This window comes from Lipophrys pholis (assembly GCF_963383615.2).
Source record: "Lipophrys pholis genome assembly, chromosome: 16".
In the NCBI taxonomy this organism is placed as follows: Eukaryota; Metazoa; Chordata; class Actinopteri; order Blenniiformes; family Blenniidae; genus Lipophrys; species Lipophrys pholis.
The window spans coordinates 16,637,878-16,661,065 of NC_137634.1; the positions used below are offsets into that span (position 1 = coordinate 16,637,878).

General features: G+C 41.4%; 1 protein-coding gene across 2 annotated transcripts in view; it reads right to left on the reverse strand.

Moving 5' to 3' along the window:
- The window catches only part of jade2 (jade family PHD finger 2), a 182,979-nt gene that overhangs the window by 57,081 nt on the left and 102,710 nt on the right, over positions 1-23,188 (reverse strand). For both annotated transcript variants that reach the window (XM_080483927.1, XM_080483928.1), the window contains 6 exons: positions 21,985-22,133; positions 17,290-17,501; positions 14,738-14,905; positions 10,995-11,111; positions 4,163-4,657; positions 2,193-2,357 (listed from right to left, as the gene is read on the reverse strand). In XM_080483927.1, coding sequence (XP_080340053.1) covers positions 2,193-2,357; positions 4,163-4,657; positions 10,995-11,111; positions 14,738-14,905; positions 17,290-17,501; positions 21,985-22,133 — 1,306 coding nt within the window. The remainder of the gene's footprint in view (positions 1-2,192; positions 2,358-4,162; positions 4,658-10,994; positions 11,112-14,737; positions 14,906-17,289; positions 17,502-21,984; positions 22,134-23,188) is intronic.

A 23,188-nucleotide genomic window follows, 5' to 3' on the forward strand; every position in this document is an offset into this window, starting at 1 on the left:
CGGTCTGCAGGGAGCGGAGATACAGAGTCCATGGACACACTGGCTGGTGTGGAGGTTAGCGAGGCCTGAAACAATCAATATAGCCTGACCACCGGAGACCACCATTGTATGGTTGCAGTTACACCAGTCTATAGAAAACAAACAGCTCAGTACAGTTATGTTCCAATCACTGAAAAGACCACATATTTAGAGTAACTTGCCCAGCTACAGCCTCACAAACTGTTGTGTACATCAACTATAGGGCTAAGTCTTTCCATTATTTTGCTCTTTCAAGATAAGGTGACTTCAATTATGATTAAAAACATAATAATCATTTCTTTAACAATTACAACCATTGTTAAGAGGTCACAGCTTGCTTTGCTTGAAATGGCTTTTCGCTCCATTATTTCAAGTTAAGAGGTGAGGAATTGTTATCTGAAAGCCAAATTAACTCTGTGGGACACTGGACAAAGCGCACTGATCCCCTGGTCTAATCAGAAATAAACTTAAGTCCACACATTTGGCCTTACCGGCTGAGACTAAATGGGGAAAAAAAAAAAACAAGGAGCAATTAAGGAGTGTGCTCCAATTATTTCCTGTGTTTGTATTTTGTTCTTTTAGTTTGGTTCAGAGTAGTAGGTTTCCTTTGATATGCAGCTACCTAATTGCCAAAAGGTTGCCCCACTGTGAGCTAAATTAAATCAACCAAGCTGAACCAAGCCACGGAAAGCCAAATACACTGTACCAAATCACATGCTGAAGAAATGTAGGGACGTGGAGGGGGAAACAAAGTATTTGGTTTATCTTGCAGTCCGTTGGAAAATAATGCATAATAGTGGCTTTATTATCAGAAAATAATTACATGCCATGGGACTACCATGGGCTTTTTTTTTAAGATTGCGGTAATGATATAGAATATTTGTCCCAATGTGAAAAAATAAATAAAAAAACATGGGAGCCTGGCCGCATGTATGTAGCAACCCATTTGCAGAAGCAGCTCGGCGACGAGCTGCCTGCTAAAATTGGGATTCTTTAGAGTTTTGAGAGCACCACAGTGATGAATGCCAATCAACTCCCAGAGTACAAGGAACATTCGCCTGGAGCAAGGTTATGAGCATGGGCACAACCAATCCAGGAAGCCAAGCAAAGAAATATACATAGTGGTTAGCATTCATCTGCCAAGGGCGAGCTTTGATGCCAAAGACAGTGGGGGAACACTTCTCCATTGAGCCTGACCACAAATAAGCCTCTACTCTGGCCATGCAGGGAAGAACTGGCAGGGAGCATCATCAGATAATAGCAAGCACAATATCTCACTGAGAACTAACTCTGCATGAAAGTTTTAAACTTAGTTCAACTCATCATTGTCAAATACAGATTAGATTTATGAGACTCTCAAGTTGTCTTTTCATCGAAGTTTACATCATTGTCTTGATGCTCCGATGCTCCACAACAGAACAGAAGAAAAGTCTCTACGAAGCACAAACAATTTCCAAATCTAAGACTTTATTTCCAGGCAGCTGCATAGTCGTTCAAATATTTTCTTTGCAGGACAACAAAAGTGTTGATAAGCAGGAAAATGATAGGTCGGTTGGCACTCGTGCACCTCCCACACTACTCTACTGTTCTACTTCTGCTCTACAATGGAGGTAAATCTCCACATTCCAGAGGACATTCATATTCTATTTCTGTACTCTGGGTCACCTGAGACTGAATCTTTCTACAATGTTTGTCCGGGAAAGAAAACCACGAGAGCAACAATCACTCCTGAAAACCACCCAGGGAAAATTCCTCGAGCCCTATGCCACCACCGCTTTGCATAAGGTCTATCGCAGTAAACTAAAGGAAACATCTAATGAATTGTCTGCTTTAGGTGAATTTGGTGGACATTTTCCCCACTGGGCTATCAGTCAGTCACTCATTTCATCATTAAAGTAGTTTATTAAGCCTTCATCCTTTGAGCTGCTCATTCATTCAGCATTAATATTCATGGGAGCAAAAATCAACTTAATATGATCCTGTCAATGATCTTTTTAATTAACATTCTGAATAATGTAAATTACCTCTCAAACTATATCAGCAAAATACTGGATGTATCGAGCGCTGAGCACAGACATGAACAAACAAATATCTTTGCTTCCACGCAGCACAAAGAAACACATGCGACTGTATGCCGACCAAAGACTAAAACACAGCAGATGTTCTCTCCTCACCCTTTCCAGGTCTTGTCGGAGGTGCGTGAAGAGTTTGAGTCGTCTGTAGAGGACGTCCTGCTCCTGCTGGGCCAGGTTGTCCACTTCGTCTCTCTTTAAGGTCACCAGAGGTCTATTAAAGTTGGCCTTTCGCTTCATCTTCCAGAACTGATACAAGAAGTCCACCTGGGAATACGTGCAAGGTGAAGACATCAGTGTTTATGAAACAGAAGATCAATTGATTTTTTTTAATGTAACAAAAACAAAATTGTAAATCGATCATTCCACTGGTCAATGTCAACAAACACATGATAACTAACTGATAAAGGTATTGCACATATTTTTGATTCCAATGAAACATTTAACTGTCAAAACCCCCTCCCAAAAAATAAACCAGGTCATATTCTCTGTTCGTCAATCAGAGAAGCATTCAGCTTCTTGATCTTTAGACTGAAATGAAACTTTCTATCTACTTCATGGTTCAACGAAGCGTGTGTTCTGAGAGGCTCTGCTGCTCGTCGCTGTCACACTGAGCATTTAGCGTATTTGCATACCTGCTGAATGTTAAAAAGAACAAGTTTTGCTTTCCTGACCTCTCCCATCAGTGAGCTGTTTCACCCACTCAAGTCCTTGACCTTGTCTGTGTGCTTTGTAATCACTGGATTTATACCCGCGTCACCGCCTCGAGGAGTGTATTGTTTTAGGTATTCACACAGGTGTACCTGTCAGAGTGAATGACTGCTGTTTGGAATCATTTCTCAACGCGTAGTTTATTGCAAGCTGGACAGGCTGTCGGTGCGAAACCAACCCTTGTGTACGTGTGAGTGTTTTTGTCGGTGTCCGATGAAGTTGTGAGGACAAAAAAATCTCCCCATTGCTGCCGAACGTTGCAAAACAAAACAACCATCCTCCATCTTGATGGCAGACACACTTTCATTTAACGAACTGTAGAATCAATTGGCAAATGTGTAAAATTATGATTCCAGGAATAAAGAAAATGTCGACGTTGTTTGTAGTCCATATTTATTATTGGGGATTTTTTTTTTTTTCCAACTTCAAACCAGAATATTGGACAGAATACTGTGCTCTGAAGTCTCTACCACTGACTGAACGCAGCCTGCCAAAAGTTTTAATTCGGTCTGCGGGATGACCTTTCTTACAGAGTGGATCAAAAAAGGGTAAGTGCTGTTCCTAATCTGTCCAATGGGTGTCTTACTCTTTAGTAAGAGTGCCATATACATAATAAAACATGATAATATTAAGGATCACTCTTCAACTAGCATTAAAAAGTAACCATTGAGTTGTACAGGGCTCTGTCTTAGGGCCTATATATTTCAGATTAATAAATAGTTTGTACATTTTTTGTAAACTTTCTTTTAGAACATTGTCGTACTTTTTGCACTAAAACAAAGGGAACACTGTGTTTAAAGTAATTGTGCAATCATTTTATGGGACAGCCCAATTAAATTCAGCTGCATGTTGGACAAACCTGCTGTACAGGAATCTGGTGCACTGTATTGTCGACTGTTTGCCCATTAACATTTAGCAAGACAGCTAAAATGACAGCTTATAATTTCGTGTGCAAGGATTAAGGGTGTGAAATGAAGAAAATTGCAGACTTAATGTCCAAAAAACTAAAATTTCAATATTACCTGCTGCATTCGAAGCAAAGCAACAAAAACAACAGTTGATTACTTTTCTATTCATATTCATACGATTTCCTATTACATGACTGAAATTTAAATCATCCATCTCAATATCAGACACTCTGATAAAAGAATATAAATGATTTTGAAAAAACATATGGACAAAACCGTATCTATATAGAATTAATCTCACGCACTATTCTCCATGCAATATGAAGAAACTAAACATTTCCAGAAAACTTAAGTGTTTAGAAATCATAAATGAAATTCAGGGACCGTGTTTTTCACCTTTCTTCAGGGATTACATGACAAATCACAGCACCTCAGTCCGACTGTTTAACATACCTGGGAGACGGGCAGACCCAAGTTTTCAGCAACCTCCCTGGGGTCCACCAGTTGGTAAAACTCGTCCTCCAGCTCCTGAAGCTTCTGTTTCCTCTGGCTCACTTTCTCTCTCTCCAACTGGTCCCTCTCAGCTCGCTCTGATGCCGACACTGAAAGCAGGTGGGACACCGACCGCGGCTCCACCTCACTGCTGCCGTTTGGTTGTTGTTGCTCCGGTCGGAGCTCGAAGCCGGCGACAGCGGCGGTCCAGTCAGGCTTTGCTGCACCGTGTGCTCCGTTGGTGGTGGAAGTGATGGCGTGGTTGCTGTTGCTCACGCCGGTGGAACTGGAGATGTTGTTGGTTGCCGCGCTGCTGTTGCTGGCGGTGCAGCTGTGCTCCAGGCAAAAGGACTTGAAGCGTACCTCGTCGTTTTCGGCCAGGATGGTCTTCATATCCAAGCCGTGGTCGAAGGCGCATGTCACATGGAAGGCCACAATACAGGAGGGCATGGAGCACTGGGGGGGACAGGACAGGCATACGGTTAACGGCTGTTGCACATATACGCACAGACACACACGCACACACACACACACACACACACACACACACACATACACACACGTCTCCCATGTCGCGGACACTTTGTCACAACTGTTTTAAAGTGTCATTTTCGGTCCATTTATTGTGTTATCAAGGTTCCAGCTCATGTGCAGCGAAGCTGAAAAACAAGCCAAGTCACAACATTCCAGTTACCCCATTTCTACTGACATTTTGGTAACTTGGGACGTGTGTGTGTGTGTGTGTGTGTGTGTGTGTGTGTGTGTGTGTGTGTGTGTGTGTGTGTGTGTGTGTGTGTGTGTGTGTGTGTGTGTGTGTGTCTTTCTCAGTGCTATCCATTACTGGTCACACTAAGAGGTGACCTCCCACTGAGTCCCTCCAGGCGTGTGTTTATGTGTGAGTCCTTGTGCGATGAGCTGGTGTCACCATGTACAGGCACCATTGAGTGTGAGTGTGTGTGTGTGTGTGTGTGTGTGTGTGTGTGTGTGTGTGTGTGTGTGTGTGTGTGTGTGTGTGTGTGTGTGTGTGTGTGTGTGTGTGTGTGTGTGTGTGTGTGTGTGTAGGTGTAGGTGTGTAGGTGTGCATGTGTGTGTGTGTATGAGGTGGAAACTTTAATTAGTTGACACAGTCAGATTATGGGAACGTGTTGTCCTTGCGGAGAGAAAAAGCTCTATCAGGAAAAATAATAAAAATGTTGAGGTGAGACATGCTGTAAGGTCAGGGTGAGGTTTGAGAGAGTACTAGTTATGGTTAAGGTTAGATAAAGTCTGTGGATGTGTGTGTGTGTGTGTGTGTGTGTGTGTGTGTGTGTGTGTGTGTGTGTGTGTGTGTGTGTGTGTGTGTGTGTGTGTGTGTGTGTGTGTGTGTGTGTGTGTGTGTGTGGTGACACCACGTGCTGGGTTGTGTCGGAGCACAGTGACAAAAATCCTGATCCCACAAACAAGAACCATCTGGAAAACAACTCTTACATTTCCATCGACCCTCTCTCTCTCTCTCTCTCTCTCTCTCTCTCTCTCTCTCTCTCTCTCTCTCTCTCTCTCTCTCTCTCTCTCTCTCTCTCTCTCTCTCTCTCTCTCTCTCTCTCTCTCTCTCTCTCTCTCTCTCTCTCTCTCTCTCTCTCTCTCTCTCTCTCTCTCTCTCTCTCTCTCTCTCTCTCTCTCTCTCTCTCTCTCTCTCTCTCTCTCTCTCTCTCTCTCTCTCTTATCTTCTAATTTAAGAGGAAAAATAATTAAAGTGTTCAGTTAAGCTTATCCAACCCTCATCTTTTTCTTGCTTTAAGAAAAGTTTTCCAAAAAGCTTTCAAAAGTTTTAATTGGAACTACGTCTGACCTGACAAACAGTCCTGACTGCTGCCGAGCCTCAAAACATTTCACAATGTGATTTCAATTATCGGGGGAAAAAAATGTCTACAAATCTCATCAATTTTAAGAAGGATAGTTTGAACAGAATTTTTCCTGAGACTTTTTCCTTTTTCTCTTGAGCGCGCACCGATCAGCCATAACATTATTACCACTACAACTGTTTTGAATTACACTGATAATATCTTTATCAGTCGGCAAGTCAGATATACCAGGCGGCAGATTAACATGCTGTTCTCGAAGTTGATGTGCTAGAAGTGGAAAAAAAAAAAAAAAAAAAGAAAGGTTCTGAGTATGATTGACAAATGCCATTCTCCATCTCCAAAACTGCAGCTCCTCCTGTTGTTCCTGCTCTGCAGAGGTGGGCGTCTGTCCAAAGTGGTCTGAAGAAGGAAGCTGGCAATCGGATCATGCACCGTCAAGGTACAAATGTCAAAGCTGATGTATACAGATAATTGTTTAGAAATAGGTAGCACAAGTGAATATATGCAGTATGTTCAACAACATTTTTTATCAAGTGCTTTCTCTCTTAAATAAACCAAATTATGGGCAATGTGTTCCAGCTGTCAATCTTATCCATTATAAGTACGGTAGACATTTAAAAATACGCTAACTGGTAGTCTTCCTCTCGAAATTAAAGCTGCCTCTGCCTGGTGTGTGACTGTTAACAGTCCTACAACAGAGACGTGCCAGAGGCGCAACATGTAACTCATCAGTGTGTGTGTGTGTGTGTGTGTGTGTGTACTCCTGATGTGTCACCTATCCTTTCACAAAGACACCCTCTCACATCTGCTGTGTGTCTGGTATCGCATCTGAAGCTGGACGAAGGCGCAACAGAGGTGGAACAAATTGATCTACCACTCTGCCTCTTCACCATTCACACAGATGGCAGAGTGTAATAAAGGCGCAACAGCCCTGAAACAAGAAACACTCCCTGTCACACACACCACATTCAATAATCAACTTTCCTCTGTGGTCAGATCTGCTTCTCTTGTTTTTGCCCGATTCATATTAAAAAATATGAAGAAAAGAAAATCTCTATGGGAAATAAAAGCAGCTGTAGTTACATGGACCATAAATAATCCGATTGAACAGTGATCTCATTAAAATCACATCACGTTTATCAAATTAAATCGTAAATATCTGACTGAAATTACAACGTAAACGGCAAGTCGCACCACATTAAATGTGGCACCGTGTGCACATGTGACAAAAGTCTCAGTAGAAAGCATTGTGGGACTGATAGACTGACTGCATCAGTTGGTATAAGCCCACACATCTATCAGCTCACTTTGTTCCGTGTATAAGGTCAACGTGGTCTATCAATCGGTCAATGTCTCTCAAATCAACAAATGTAAACATTGCAACACACGGAGAACACTGAAAAGAATGTTTGAGTACTTTGATCTGACAGGTCTTCAATGTGGTTTTAAGAGAACTTAAGAGTTCGATATATAATGAAGAGACTAGTTTGACCCATAAAAGGTTTTTTTCCCTGACTTTTTTCAGATCTATCCATTATTTCCGTCCAGGGCTGCACAGTAGTATAGGAGTTAATACTCTTGATCATATAAAAAATGTCCAGTTTGTCCTCGCAGCCCTAAATACGGTGAATCAATACAGAAAATGTATGAATGAAAGTCTCTGTCAGTGCTGGACAGAAACTTGTATCTGAGTCACGATGTAGGCTGTGTTATTTTGCTTCATTTTTTTGTGTCACCCACTCTCATTTTCTCTTTTTGACCTAATATCAAAACCTATTTATGTGTAAAAGGACCAACAGAGATGTCATGCCAAAAAATTACAACTTACATGATTTGTGAACAAGCATATGAATCCACTTGAAACCGCAAACAGACTAATGGGTGACCCACTGTGCACATTATTTGCCGGTGTGAACACTGATACACCCTGCCAACCTCTGTTGGCGCAATTTGTCACAAAATTGTCAATATATAAACAGTTCCTGTTGAATATTTTACCATAATGTTTCAGGGTTTTGCGCAGTGCACACAAACCTCTTTTCTCACCCACATCGGAGTGCAGCGGGGGCAGAGATCTCTGAAACACTGGCACAAAAAAAAAACTAAACAGGTCTCCCCAGCTGGAAGTGAGAAACTTGTTATTTGTGTGGTTTTGTTGTTATTGTCTCACAAAGTCAAACTTCCACGGTTTTGAGTCGTGGGAGGTCGACTCCAGCCTCCCTCCTTGCGAGAGTCTCCACAATGAACACGCTGGCGCGGCGATGTATTTTCAAATACCGAGGTATTTTCCTCGCGTTTTACTTGCCATTCGTTCTGTTAAAAGGTGAAACTTGATGACCCGTCTAAACCGATGTAAAGCTCGGTCACAATCCATTGAGTCACTGAGTAAACAAGGTCACTGGAGGAGCGGAAGGCGTGGCTCGGTAATCATCTATCTGGCCTGTGTAGGTCACCACTATAGATGCATCGCCTTGTTAAAAAGCCGAGTTCCAGTCAAAGGTTTCCACCGTCGGCCCGTCTTTATGGCGTACGAAATGTCAGACTGCGCCCGCTGCAGCTGCTCGCACTTATTCGGTGTCGAAAAGGCAAAAGGTTGAACACAGCGTGGCGCCGGCTAGATGTGTTGTTTGGTGCCGGCCAAGTCATCGCGGAAACAAATAAACAAACAAATACTCATCTGGCCTTTTCCACTGCACCTGCTCTGTTCTGGCAGGACTTCATTAATAATGTTTCATCAGCGCCCACACTGGCTCTCTCTACCTCTGTTTGTCTGTGGACAACAACACATTTGTTCGACTGCGGTAATCTTCAACCTTTTGTGTGGTGAAACCAGAGGAAGAAAAAAAATACCTGGGATACCTACGTTATGTTTTAATCAGGCTTTAACTGGAGGGAATCAAACATGAAAATGACTCGGTCTTGCACCTTCTTCGTTAGTATGAAATTTTAGAATTAATTACGCGAAGGAATTTGAAAGTGAGAGTCTGTGTAGCCCAGTTGTTTGGATAAATACAAATCGTGTTTGATTGTACTGACGTCAACAGCGAGTGAAAATCGATAAAAACAAGTGGTCAATATTTGAATTTACTATCGGCTTCCTGATTTGAAAGTCTATCAACTCCAGTCTTTTCTGACCGCTTCAGCTGAGTTTCTTTGGAGTCTCCTGGGAGAGAGACTGACACTGGAGGGTCGTCTAATAATGGATCTAACCTTGTCTTTTCATGCTGCATAAAACCTTTACATGGTGGCTCTTCCTCACTTTATTCTTAAACGTGTTCAGTGTGTAGTCTTCAGTTAATCTAATCGGTATGCTCTCATTGTTCGTAACTTTGAGCTTGTTTGTGGCGACGATCCAAACATGAATCACTATTAACTTAAAAGCTTGTTTGACTTACTGACCAGTGTGGGAGTAATCCGAGTTTGATTTCAAAACAGTTTCCCCTCTTAGGTTTGCTCTTCAGAGCATTTGTAAGAGGAATTCATATTTCCTCGACGGCGAGGGATATTTCTACTCACACTGTCTAAACTTTCAGACACAGCTACACTGCCAACTAAAAGGATTACAGCAATTACTATTTTTTATGTTGATCTTTCAAAGTTTTAGATTTCGTTTGGGAATGAGTAACCTGGTCCAAAAAATGAAAATCCATCAAGTCCATAAACAATTTCCTATTAAATTCAGATGTTGGCCCATTCTGTATCTATCTATCTATCTATCTATCTATCTATCTATCTATCTATCTATCTATCTATCTATCTATCTATCTATCTATCTATCTATGAAATTTGTTGTCACAAAAAAAAGAAAAGAAAAAGAGGTTTTTCATATGAGAATAACTCGCGTCACCAGTGAAATCCACTAAAACACTGAAAACGTATTTCAGACTCCGGGGCAGCTGCGTCCTTCAGAAATCCACAGAAAAGACAAACTAACCATGAAGCAGAAGCGCTTTCCTAATTAGCATCGAGTGTTTCACCCCATTACTAAAGGCTGCTGCTCACAGGCCAACTCTCTGTGAGCTTTTACAAACACAGGACAGGTTTGATTGGTTGACCTTCCCTCTGCACTTTCCTGCAGCAAAGTAGTAATTAGGGAGTTTCATAACACTTTGAGGACTGGACAATTAAAACAAAGGGTTCATTAAATACAAATATTTTGTTCAGAGCACTGTAATTTGGGAGTGACACTAACTGAGAGGCTGGGAGTGAAAAGATTCAATACAACCAGGTGTCTTTTGCTATAGAAGTATATAAAGACAATAAGAATTGTGATCTTTTCAGCTGTTTGTGTACTAAAGAAGTGTCACTTGGGTTACACACTGTACTGTATGCAGGCTACAATGTGATGCATGGAGATGATACTTGGTTAGTTCAGTGAGCTACTTAACATTTCATTTAAAGTACAACTTGAGTATAAAAAATAGCTTTAGGATCAAGACTGACTAAATTTTTTTCCTACACCCTTGTACTACAACTTGAAAAAAAACCTAACTGAAAACTAGTTATTTCACACTTTTTCTCAACATTAAGGCCTTCAAAGGCCTCCCGCTGTCATTGCAGAGCATCCCCACCGTCGCTGTGAGGTGGCAGCTGATCAGTGAGTGTCTGTACAGCCGCCTGGCCTCCAGCTACGGGAACCAGAGAGCGAGAGAGCCCCCCCCCCCCCCCCCCCCCCCCTGTGGGCGATCCTGGCTTAAGGCCTCGCCGTTAATCTACAGCATTAATAGTGTCACAGCTAACCCCTTTACCGCTGTACAAACAATGGAGTACACGTGTTCATATGCAGCCTACACACGTGTATACACTGCAGGCCTAATTACGGACAAGACTCCAACAGCGTGTCACACACTTGTATTGACAGTCAAAAACATAGATGTACTAAAGTTCTGACTGTTGTGACACTAAAGTAAAGTCATTACATGCATGTGATGATAAGCAGGTACTGGCAGTACCTGGATGCAGGTTCCAGTGTGTTCTCGACACAGACTGCAGGACAGAGCCCAGCGGCTGGCAGGGATGTGGGACACCTTGGTAATGGGCTCCATCTTCTCCGGGCAGCCTATACTCACCTGTGGGAGACACGTGGCAGGTTGGATTAATTACAGCAGCTCGAAAGCAACACCTGTGATTCTCAAAGTATGGTCTAAATTTTATTGTGTTTTCATTTCTGACAAAGTTGACAATCTGACAAGCTTAATAACATACATTCTCCATTCATGCTGCCATTTGTCTTGTCAAAATCAAATTATTTCCTCCTGAAAGCACCTGAATTTTCAATGTGATAGTTATCACATGGTTTCATGGTGGCTCAAGCGATTATTAATTCTATAAAACAGAAGCAGGTTTCACTGGTGACGACTGACCATGAAGTATGACTGTTAGAAATGTATCGGCAATTTGTAATTACTATTTTAAGTACCGTAATTTCTAGTAGATGGAAGTTATGTATCAACATGATTGCTCGGAAATATTTTAACTGCTACTACAGATACCATTAAGAGTAAAAAGCTTAAAGAATAGATCTAGAATAGATTGGACAAACCTTTCAGTTATCAATAATCAACTACATGATTTGTCACAGTCAAACAGTCTTGAAACAAAGGTTAGATATTTAAAAAGAAAGCTAAATCAATATTTAAATTATTTTTGTGACAAAAAGTATCCTTGGAGCCAGATCAGGGACAAATGTGCTTTGTGGAAAATCAACATTGTGAAGCCGTTTCACTCGCTCCCTTCAAGCAGTCCATTCATAGCAGCTTTGGCCCTGGACCTTCCTGCACCAAAAGCACCCAAAAAAAGTCATTGACTTGTGCCAGCTACCCATGCAGAACTGAGTGGAGAGCTCTCATCACCAAAGTGCCGTTCCTTCTTTGCTTCCTTCCTTCCTCGCGCTGCCTTTTTCTCTCCAAAAACTATTCTACCTCTTGCAAGTTCCCATCCTCTCATCTCTAAGACATGGCCTTCTTCTCCTCGTCCTTCATGCCGTTAACTGACTTCCGAGGGTCACGCCCCTCCCTCTCTTTACCCATTCGTCCTTCTAACTGATTTTTTTTTTTTTGTCTCCTCTCATCTGTTCATCCGCACAACGAGCCCTCAGCCCTTAGTCTTTCTTTTATTATTGACGCCTTTTGTATAACACACTCAATTGGAGTAAGGGTCAATTTTCACCCCATTGAAAATGTCAATAGGAAGTGGGATCCGGACTATGATGCCACAGCCACAACTGTCAATGTCCGCTTCTTTTATACAGTTGATGTGTGAACCAATCAATGGCGAACGGATTTCCAAGTTTTGAGTGGTGTAGTTAATTGATTGGATTGTTCTTAGCCATCATTTCCACAGATAAAGCCCAAACAGGCTTGTGCGCACATTTTTAAGCCATTCATTTTCATCCCGTGGTTTATCAATGCTGAAAATACTCTGTGTGTGTGTGTGTGTGTGTGTGTGTGTGTGTGTGTGTGTGTGTGTGTGTGTGTGTGTGTGTGTGTGTGTGTGTGTGTGTGTGTGTGTGTGTGTGTGTGTGTGTGTGTGTGTGTGTGTGTGTGTGTGTGTGTGTGTGTGTTTCCTTTAACAAGCTCATTTTCCAATATTCAAGCCCCAATTATTTCGCATTTGAATCCAGATGGGTGAAACATGGACAAAAGCTGGAATGATTTCGGGGGGAAATCGGAGAGTTAAGAACAAAGGCAGCTTAATAAACCGGCTCTACGTCTTTGAGCGAGGCTGCGTATGTGTTGGGAAAGCTCTTTAAGTCGAGACCTCTCTCTTGGGGTTATAGGCAGAGGGCAAAAAGCAGCTCCACACACAGCACTGCAGGAGGGCCATGTCATTTCAAGGCTGGGTGGTGTGTTAATGCACACACACACACACACACACACACACACACACACACACACACACACACACACACACACACACACACACACACACACACACACACACACACACACACACACACACACACACACACACACACACACACACACACACACACACACACACACACACAAAGATGCTGCAGTCTTTTCCACTACTATCACATTCAGTAGGGTAAGAATAAAATAAATCCCCAGATAGTACTGGAGAGATGTATGTGGTGAATTGTGCCTCTGTGTCTTCTTATGTGTGCAGCTCTTGCTAATGAAAACGCTTTAGCTCACCACTGAGTCTGTACGAGCACACATGTGCAAACACACAGAGCACAGACGTGCAAATTATCTTTCTTTACCCTCCCTGGCAGGAAAAGAAAACAAAAGTGCATGGAGGAATGAAAACAATTAGCCCAATCAAGGGTGACAGAAGGCAATTAGAAGTAAAAGGTTTGAGGTGCCGAAAGCCACTCTATTATTAAGAAATGTGTTGCTGGAGTGTGCCCCTGAATAGACCGAAGACACATGACTGGCTGTCTTAAGGTTTTTTGTTTTTTTTTAAAGGTGTGCAAGGCGTGAAAGTAAGTCCATGAGCCTCAGAAACAAGTGGCTGCATTCTGGGGGCTTTCAGACTCGAGACGTCTCCGAAAGATGTCATCAAGACACGCCGAGGCGAAATGAGCGGCTGCTTGGCTGCACACTCGACACACGCGTTCCTCGGGAATCATTTCACTTTATCAGTAGACTTGTTGAGAGGGAGGTCTTGACTAAAGGAGTAACATAAATGTATTCCACGCAATTACCGTAAACAAGAAAAACCCAGGGGGTAACAAGTGACAGGTGTGCCAACGTTTCTCTCTTCGGGAGTCGGCTCTGAATCCAGCCCCACTCACTTCATATGAACGTTTCATAGGAAGTTTAGTAATCATCTGCCATTCACAAAGACTGTAAAGAAATGGCTTTATGAAGTAAAAAAAAAAAAAAAAGCTGAGTTCCATTTACAATACACTTTGTGACAAATAATGTAAAATCTGGTGAACCACAAAACGTATAGTGTTTGAAAGCAGAAATATCCAGTTGCTTTCCCAGTGATGATGTACATGTAACCATTTGTTCATTGGTTAGGGTGAATAAGAAATGGGATTATGAATCAAATTAGAATTACTGTGCATGATGCACATAACATGCTTTTCTTTTATTTTAACAGCAGCTTTTTGTTTTAGTAGGTGTTACCCATTTTTGCTGTGTCGAGAAATTGCAATTTCAAGATTGAGATAGATACAAGAACTTGAGTCACGCGGAACAAAAACAAAACAATGGCTTATTCAATCAATGTAACACACTGCATTTTAATTAGAGCTGTACTGAAAATGAGCAGAATACAGGAGAACTCATGACACAGCCATCGATAGTCTTGCACCTATTTTTGAGTGTGAATATTATTTTGTTTAAATTAAAAAAATTTAAAAATTTGAATTGCTGGAATGAAGCTGTTTTAGTCATTATACCTGCTTTATTCACACCTATAGAGAACATCAGCCCAGGGAAGCAGTTGTGCTGGTTTTCTCAGCAGGGTTTAGGTTATCATGTTAGATGTAACTGCATTTCTCAACGACACAACAAATGACAAAAGATTTGTCATTATCAGTTTTCATAGTTTATACTATATCTGTTTGAAATGATGACAACAGTACCAGGTGTGTAGTGATCCTCCTGTCAACTTGAGTTGTGTTAGATGCTGTCACAACACTGTAAATATAATCAACATGTGACTGCACAGGCACTCCTCCACCGTCTCCAACCCCGGTTCCTCCTTCAGGTCTCACCTCAGGGATCCATAAGGCACAGCTGACGTGGACCCACTTGGTTCCACTGCGGGTGGGCTTGAGGGCCCCTCCTCTCTTGGGACAGAGGAGACATTTTGGCTGGACCCCCAGAGCGCAGGTCCGACACAGCCAGTTCCCCTGGGGTACCTTCAGGATGCCGTAGCACGCCTATGAGAGAGAAGAAGAAAAACAAAGTATGGATTCAAGTAATGACAGTTGTATAATATGCCCAGATATAAAACGTACAAACAGTGCAGCTTTTAACCAAAACACATAACTTGCTGCATCGCTCAGTCAAAAATACTTTTTGGACCCAAGTTTATTAAATATATGTCAGATAGCATTGAAGCTAATACATTTTGTTTTGTAAAAGGTCTAATTCAATCTCTTATCTCCTTAAAGTTTATGCTCTCTGCTGCAAAATCCAAACACAAAGCCACTCTCATACAATCCTCCGTCCATAATATTGTCCACCCAAAACCTTTGTCTCAATCTGAATCAGCGGACTGTAAGGAAGGAAAACAGAGCTGAAATGCCACTTGGTGTTGTTTTGAAAACACAGCAGGTTATTGTATCATCAGCGCTCCACCCAACGCTCTTTTCCGCTGACACATGAGGGTGCGAGAGAAGTTTTTCACGCCAGCATAATAGCGTGTGCGTCTGATAATATCCGGTGCCCAGGTTCCGAGAGGAGAATGATTTGAGTGACATGATTTACCATTTAACTATATGAAAAGACTCCCATTAACACTCTTAAAGTCTCTTCTTCTGTCATGAGCACTTCCTCTACTACATGAGCTCTGTCAGCTCTGATTTCCACGTCAAGTCAAAATCACTGCTTTAGTTTGACGCCAATATAAAAACTGATGTGCCACGAAAAAAAAATAAATAAATAAAAAGTATCAGAAGCTGAAATGCAGACTTATGAGAGGATAACAGGACATTTGTGAAGAATGAAAAACAAACTCCCCACTGACAAAGACGGTGTCGAGATTGACAGGAGCACAGGAGGAAACAAAAAGACACATGAAAGACTCCGACTTCATTAGAAGCAATTAAAGCACTTTATTGATCAAAGGAATTAATTGATCAAACACAGCAGCTCAGTAAGCAGGGCCTGTTTTTCACCTGCTGAAGGTTAGGGAGACCACCTTAGTGGAGGAGAAGGAACAAACACGGCTGGATACACCTTGTCTTCAGAGGAGAACGAAGGACTCAGAGCTCCTGGGCACAATATTTTCTTCGTGTCACATTTTTTGTGAGACACCTCAAAGTTTGGCCCGTTTGTAGTTTTTTCTTTCCATGCAGAAAATTGGAAAAACATTTTTTTGGTACTTCATGCTACTAGAAGTAGTAATAGGTACTATTTTTCTAGCACCTTTGAACACATGCATGTAGTGGGAGGAGGTGACAAAACAATGTGGGAGAAGGTAAGGTGCACAAAAAAACGCGGCATGGTGATTTTAACGGTTGTACTGATTTTTAGAAAAATATAAAAAGCTATGCGTTGGAAAATGGAAATGATAGAGTAAATAACATTTTGGGAGATATTTCAGATGCTCGTTCACTTAATTGTATTTGTGGCGCAAAAGGCAAAAGCACACAAAACAACTTGATGCGATGTCAATACTTGAGATCTGCCTAATAAAGGGTTTTAGAATGTGGATTCTTTAAAAAGACTTAGTGACAAAATGATAACATTGCCCTTGCATGATTGAATTAAAACCATAATAAAACAGATAAATCAGACTTTGAAGTAAAAAAAGAAATACGTTGAGGCAGCAGAACTACAAACAATCAAATCATCTTATTTCTTCTCATGAGTTTATTTGTGTAGGTTTTTGCTGTATGATGGTCAGATTTGATGCAAAATTAGTTGTGACAAAACAACGATACGCACTTCATCTAAGTTACGTTCACAGCAAACTATTCCAGTTAATACTGGAGAAGCACAGCTTGATCTACAATCACTCACTCAGCACACACTCTTAGTGGCAATATGTGGATTCTTTGAGGAAAGAAACTCAAGCACACACGTGAGGAACATGTTAATTCCAAAACATGAACGGCTACACCATCATCCAACCCCACAAAACATTGAGCAGACAGAATTTGGAACAAGAGAAGAGTGTTTCCACTGTGTTCCGGAGACTTTATGTAAAAGGCTCAAATATGATTTGCACTGCAGTCTGGAGGCACTCTTCATATTCATGTGTCATAACAGCAGGTAAGATAGGGCAGTCTGACGACACCGACGGTGTGTTTGTGCCAGTGGCGCCAACGCAGTAATTAAGAATGTGTCACTGTGTAGAAAACATAGCCGGACCCCTGAAGCTACTTGAGAAACTGCAACCGTATGCGCACTATCAAGTTCCTCATATATTAATTCTTTTTTTTCCCTTTTTTTTTTAATTTTGAAGGAAAAAAAGCTAAGCTCGCCTTTAAATGACCCAGACTTTGAAAGTTATAATTAAGTTTCTTGCAAAAATGAACCGCAGAAGGCCAACGGGTGACCGATGTGCTGCAGAGTGATAAACACACGGCCGCCTGACCTGGTGAACGCAGACGTTGCACTTGTCACAGAAGACCATCTCGTTTCCGTCCTCTCCCTCCGGCGAGCGGCAGACGTCACACACCACGTCCTCGTCGTACTCGATGCCCAGGCCTTCCTCCGTCTCGATGGCCTGCTGCATCTTCTCCTCGCACACACTCTCCAGCTCTACCAGGACACACTCCATGGTCAGCTCATCCAGCTCCGGTAAGGCTGGTGGTAAAAAAAGCAGACAAAAAAAAACAAAAACAAAACATGGATTAGTTTCTTATCCTTTACAGGAAATCTCAACTGGAGGGCGAGAACCGATCATCTGCCTCTTGTAAGGCAGAAAAGAAGAAAGTGGAAGTGGACTGGACGACTAGAGGACTCTAATTTTCCTGGTTTGACGCTTTACCCATAATTATCTATTATTTTAGCAACACACGGATTAAGATATGACTGCTGGCAGGATGGATTAATATTTAAGAAAATATTAACTCTGTAGAATTACAAGGTCACACTTGGTGGTTTGCTCTGGTTCTTGTTAACTACAACCACAACAAATAGGAAACTGCTCCTTCGAATCTCAAACGGAGGAAGCCAATTTACTGATTTCAAGTTATTTCTGGCCCAAAACTGTTTGTATCACACTTTAATTGGAAGTACACGCAGCTTTTTTTTCCTTGCGTGTTTATCTCACAAGGTCACTTTCTGTTTTCTTTGGGCTGGCTACAAGCGAAACGCGCTGAACACCAGCACTGTGAGTACTTGGAATTACATTTGATTTCGTATTCTAAATTGAAAATTATTACACGTGCACCGCATGCCCTTTTGCTATCAAAGCGGGAAAAAAATGACAAAATGTGCCATTAAGCCCTCGTTGCCCACAGCTCCGTTTCTTTTGCTGGGCCAATACGCGTCGACATTAGCATCAGTTTTCTTTCCCCATTTGCATCTCAAAGTGATGCCTTGCTCTAAGGCTGGTTAATAGTTCATGAAAACTGATTCGAACTGGCAAATGCAAGCTCATAAAAAATGAAGGATCTGAGATACCAGCAGAGTAAACAGTCTGGTTTCCAGGACGGTGGCAAGCAGATGTGGAATATTATCATCTCATTACCTGCGATAAGATTATAGTGATTATACCAAATGAGTAACAGTAATGCATTAAATCTAGTGTGATAAAAATGTTTCCCTGATATGAAGACGGTTATTTGGATAAATAACACACAATGGGGGAAAAAATATATATATATGAAGCTGCCAAATGGGAAAATGCCCAGTTTGAGTTTATCTGTGTCGACTTTGCCTTCATGTTTTTTCTCCGGGGCATTTTCAATTGGTGACGTGTCCAGATGTACCTTTTTCCTCCACCCACAGTCGACAGGGATCAGGATCGTGGAGCAGATGTTAAATGTCGGCTCAGAACGTGAAATGTACCGTGTAAAGAGTTGACTGAAAATGACCTGATCGTCATTTTATAGTCACACAAACTCATCAGAGAACCAGGAAGAAATCCATGCAAGGAACATGGGCAGCATACAAACTCAAAACAGCCGGAAATCTGGGAAATCTTACTAACAAACCAGATCACTATGTAGGCCTTTAAACATCTCACTAATAACTAAAAATACAATATCAATAGCACTTTCTCTTTACAGGCTGTGTAGTCCAAGTCCTTCACGTTGCAAACTTCTGCAGTTCTAGAGGCTGTAGTTGAGGATTATTTATTGATTTATCCAAAGCATCCAGCAGCACTCATTTTAAATGGAGCACGGCATCCTGTGCCTCGATCTTTTATTTATGTCATCCAATCTTTTCCCACCGATAGATAAATAAAAAACTTACATTTTTATTTGCTGCTTTTTGAGCATCTTATTGCCAGCAGGGAGAATGTGAAACGTGAGCCGCGGCTCCACACGCTGAACTTGGCCGATGTTTTTAGAAACACGACATCGACTTTCATATCGGGGGTGGACGTCTGCAGTTCGAGGAACAAACGGCGAAACTTTCAAACCACACGGTCGTTTTGAGTTTTAGGAAATACTGACATGAATCGAAATGAAAAGATCAAAACCGTGTCATCAAAGTCGGAGGGAATTTACAACCCGACTTGAAAGGGGCAGATAAGGAGGAAGCACAGTTAGATATTAACTTGCTTTGACATTTACATAATGATGTGAGCATACGCTGGAGAAAGGGAAGTCACACCACTATTCACACATATAACGTGTGCGAGTGTGAGCAGCATCTGTGCGCCCTTTACCAAAGTTTACGATTCATTTATCACCTCCGCCAGCATTTTAAGATGACGTCTGGGTGCACATTTGTCATTTTTCTTCAGGGTGATTTTGTACTTTTTCCTGTCGCAACACTCATGAAAGTCACTTCATCGGTTACCTGAGGATTTCCTGAGTGCTGACCAATACACTAATATTACTTCATGTATGCACGTTTTACTTTAAGTTCTAGTTTCCCATAACATAACTAACTCAAAATCAGAAGTAAATCTTTTTATCAAACACTCTTCTGCCATCTAAATTAATCTTTATCCATTGCTTCATCAGTTTAGGAAGCTTGAAAGGCACTGAACAGTCTGCAGGATGCTCCACAAATACAGTTCAATTGATATACACAATCTGTTTATGTAATGCTTATGTAAACTTTTTTGAGCAGTATTCCAGTGAATTTACTCATTGTGTCATGATATAAGCACTGAACATGCTTTCTAGTGTTTTGTGCTCTCAGCTGCGTAATGGGGAAATCAAATTAACCCCATGTCTAAAGTCCAAATGGGAAAAAAAAAGAAAAGGATTTGAATAATCAAAATTGCAGCATGTCCAGAAGTAACATTTGTCTCCAAGTACATATGCTGAATACACACTTGTGTGCATTTATATTGCCTGTGGAGGGCTAAGACAAAAATTATAATTCTTTTTTTTTTTTTTAACGCTGAGTCATCGGATCGTCAATTCCGAGCCTTACTCGGTAGAACCAATCAACCGTCTGTTTGGCGTAGCGGCAAAGGTTATGAGAAACAACCTGCTTCTGCACGAAGAGAATATGTGTGTGTGCGCGTGTGTGTTTGCTTTAACGAGGATGCGTATCAGAAATGAGGCCTGAAACCCCGGCGGGGATTTCTAAACACAATTACTATGCTTTATCTGAAAGGAGCCGATGAGATATAGAATAAAATGGTGGATGATGAGAAAGGTGCTCGGGGGTCAGAAGTTGTCACCATGGCAAAATGAGCACGTCGCCAGCAGAGGAGTGGGAAAAGGCGCAGAAAGCTGCACGGGAAGACGAGCAAAGGAGAAAGGATGATGAGGCAGGAGAGGAAGCAATAATCAGAAGGGAGGAGAAAGAAGAAAAGCAGCTGCAGAGTTTGAGTACAATACATCTGCACACTTTGCAGGAGTCAGAAAGCAAAATTTAAGGCTTTGTGCGAGTTTTCAAAGGGTCTCGGGCTACATCTTCATTGTAAAAGGTGAGAAGAAAGCCTTGGAAAGCTGTTTGATGGAACATATCTGACAAAAGTACTGTGACTGTTAAATGGGCAATGATGAGGAAAAAAGAAAAAGAGCACCTGCAATACTGCAAAGCTAAACCATCCAGTTATAACATCTTTTTTTTTTCAAACCAGAACAAAGGCCGCAGCTTAAAAACTCCATCCTCCACTGCCAGTGCTCTGGAAGTCTTTGATATGAGCTCATTGTAATAATAAATCATGACAGGCTTTTCAAGTGATTCTTAACTACCTGAGATCTCAAGTGAAACCAAAATACTGCCTGTAGCCTTCGATGCAACCGCTTCTGATCAAACCTGAAAAGCTTCAACAGAAGTGTTTGAGATAAGAGTGTCAATAATTTAAATCATCAAAGCTCCTATTGCTAATGATATTCTAGCATGCAATTTAAAGATGGATTAAACAATAAATGTGTTATTCAACAGAGAGAATAAAGTGACAGTAGATAAATCCTGGAATCTGAGTATCTGTAATCATATACGTTATAGTGGGGAGGTCCTGGCTGAAGTCTGTACGAACGCTACAGACGCATCTGGCATGGCGTACGCTGCCTTGTTAGATTAATGATCACAAGTTAAACTACATCTGGAGTCATTGCCGCGAGTTCTTCAAGGTTTGGGTTTTCACTGGGACTTTCGTCGTGGCAGCAATGTGAACCTCAGTTCAGCTCCATTAAACAGTGCAGCACACACCTTCATAATCAGTATTTCCAATCACAACTAATGCTCTGTTTACATGACAATGGTCAACTGGAAACGACAGAAAAGGTTTGTTTTCATTTTTCACACGGAGTCGGAGAGCAGTGCGCCTCAAAACTGTACAATGTACAATGATTCCAATGCCGTTGTCATACGGTCAAAACATAACAGCAACAAATTTGCTGTTCATTCCTTTGATCGCCAATCAGCATAAAAATAATTTCCAACCCTAAACCCAATTTAGTATCAGAGACTTGTCCAGCAGAAGCTGACGTATAAACAGGAACATGAAGAATATGCAGCCTCCACAGATTTGACATGTCATAAAAAAAAAAAACATTTGAAGAAGCTGCAGTCCAACACAACAATCATTTTCAGTGTTTTAGAGGGAAAAAAATATCTGCTTCAGGTCGTATTTTCTCATTTTATTTCAGTATTTAAGGGCTGATGTTTTTAATCAGATCAAACCAGGGTGTCATCCTGTACTCACCCATTTGTCTGAATTCTTGGTTGACCAGCTGCAGCCACGCAACATCCAGGTCATCCAGGTCATAACAGTTGTAAAGCTGGGTCGGGGGAGGCCGAGGATCACCGTCCTGCCTCATGCTGGACAGACCGACTGTTGACTCTGGCAGCAGCCTGGAACAAAAAACACAAGATACACACACGGGTATTTTTATGTGGTCTGGAAACGATAGCAGGACTTGTTTTCACACCTCAGAAATGTTTCTTCGGGTTCATTTGTAATACAGGGCCATAGCTTGTCTCGCAAAATGACTGACGAGAGAGTTTTAATAGCAATCATTCTTGGATACGTTAAAGAGTAATAACACCAGAGAATGAACTAATAACGTTGAAGTGCTGCGGCTGCTGGCACCAGCAACTGTGGCTGCGTACGAGTAAAATGTCAACACTTGCCTTGATATGAAACAACCCCTGAGTGTCTTATTTTAGTTCTGCAGCATTAAAGTCGAGTCTGAGCTTTTGTCCTTCACAGAATACAAAACAGGCACCTCGAGGGACATTCTTTTGCTTCTAATGATTAAGACAGTATTGCTCAAACCTCAACTGATTAGAAGAAAGACTTTACTCAACATGCAGTTCATTTCACATTCAAACTCAGTCAAACTCAGTCTCTGATTCGTCCTTGCGGACCTTCAAAGCTAAAGTCGTTCTCACAACTTCTGCCCTTGTTTGTGGGATGAGGCATAGAAGCAAAAAAAAAAAAATACAGGACTTTTACCTCCATGAAATAAAATAAAAAAAAATATATCTTGACCATCTCCCATCTGAATTCTATATAAATATACTGTATATATATATATGAATTCCAGTAAACCGAAACAGAAAGAAAAAGAGCAATAAAACCCAATCTGATATCAACCCAAATGACACACGAAAGTGTTTTTCTTTTTCTTTTTCTCTATTTGATTTATTTCACAGTTGTGACAAAGGATTCTGAAATCTTCATGTATGAATGAGCCTGACAAATACTTGATAACAGTAGATAATTATTAATTTTGTAGGAAACTAAAGACATCAAATTATCGAGACACTTCATAGACTTAAGGGCCTGTTCACACGAGAACGTCGTTTCATGTAACCGCACCGTTTTCAGCCAATCATCCACTAGGCGCTGCGCTTTAAGAGCCAGAAAACTGGATTTTTTTTTATATATTTTTTTTTTTTGAAAA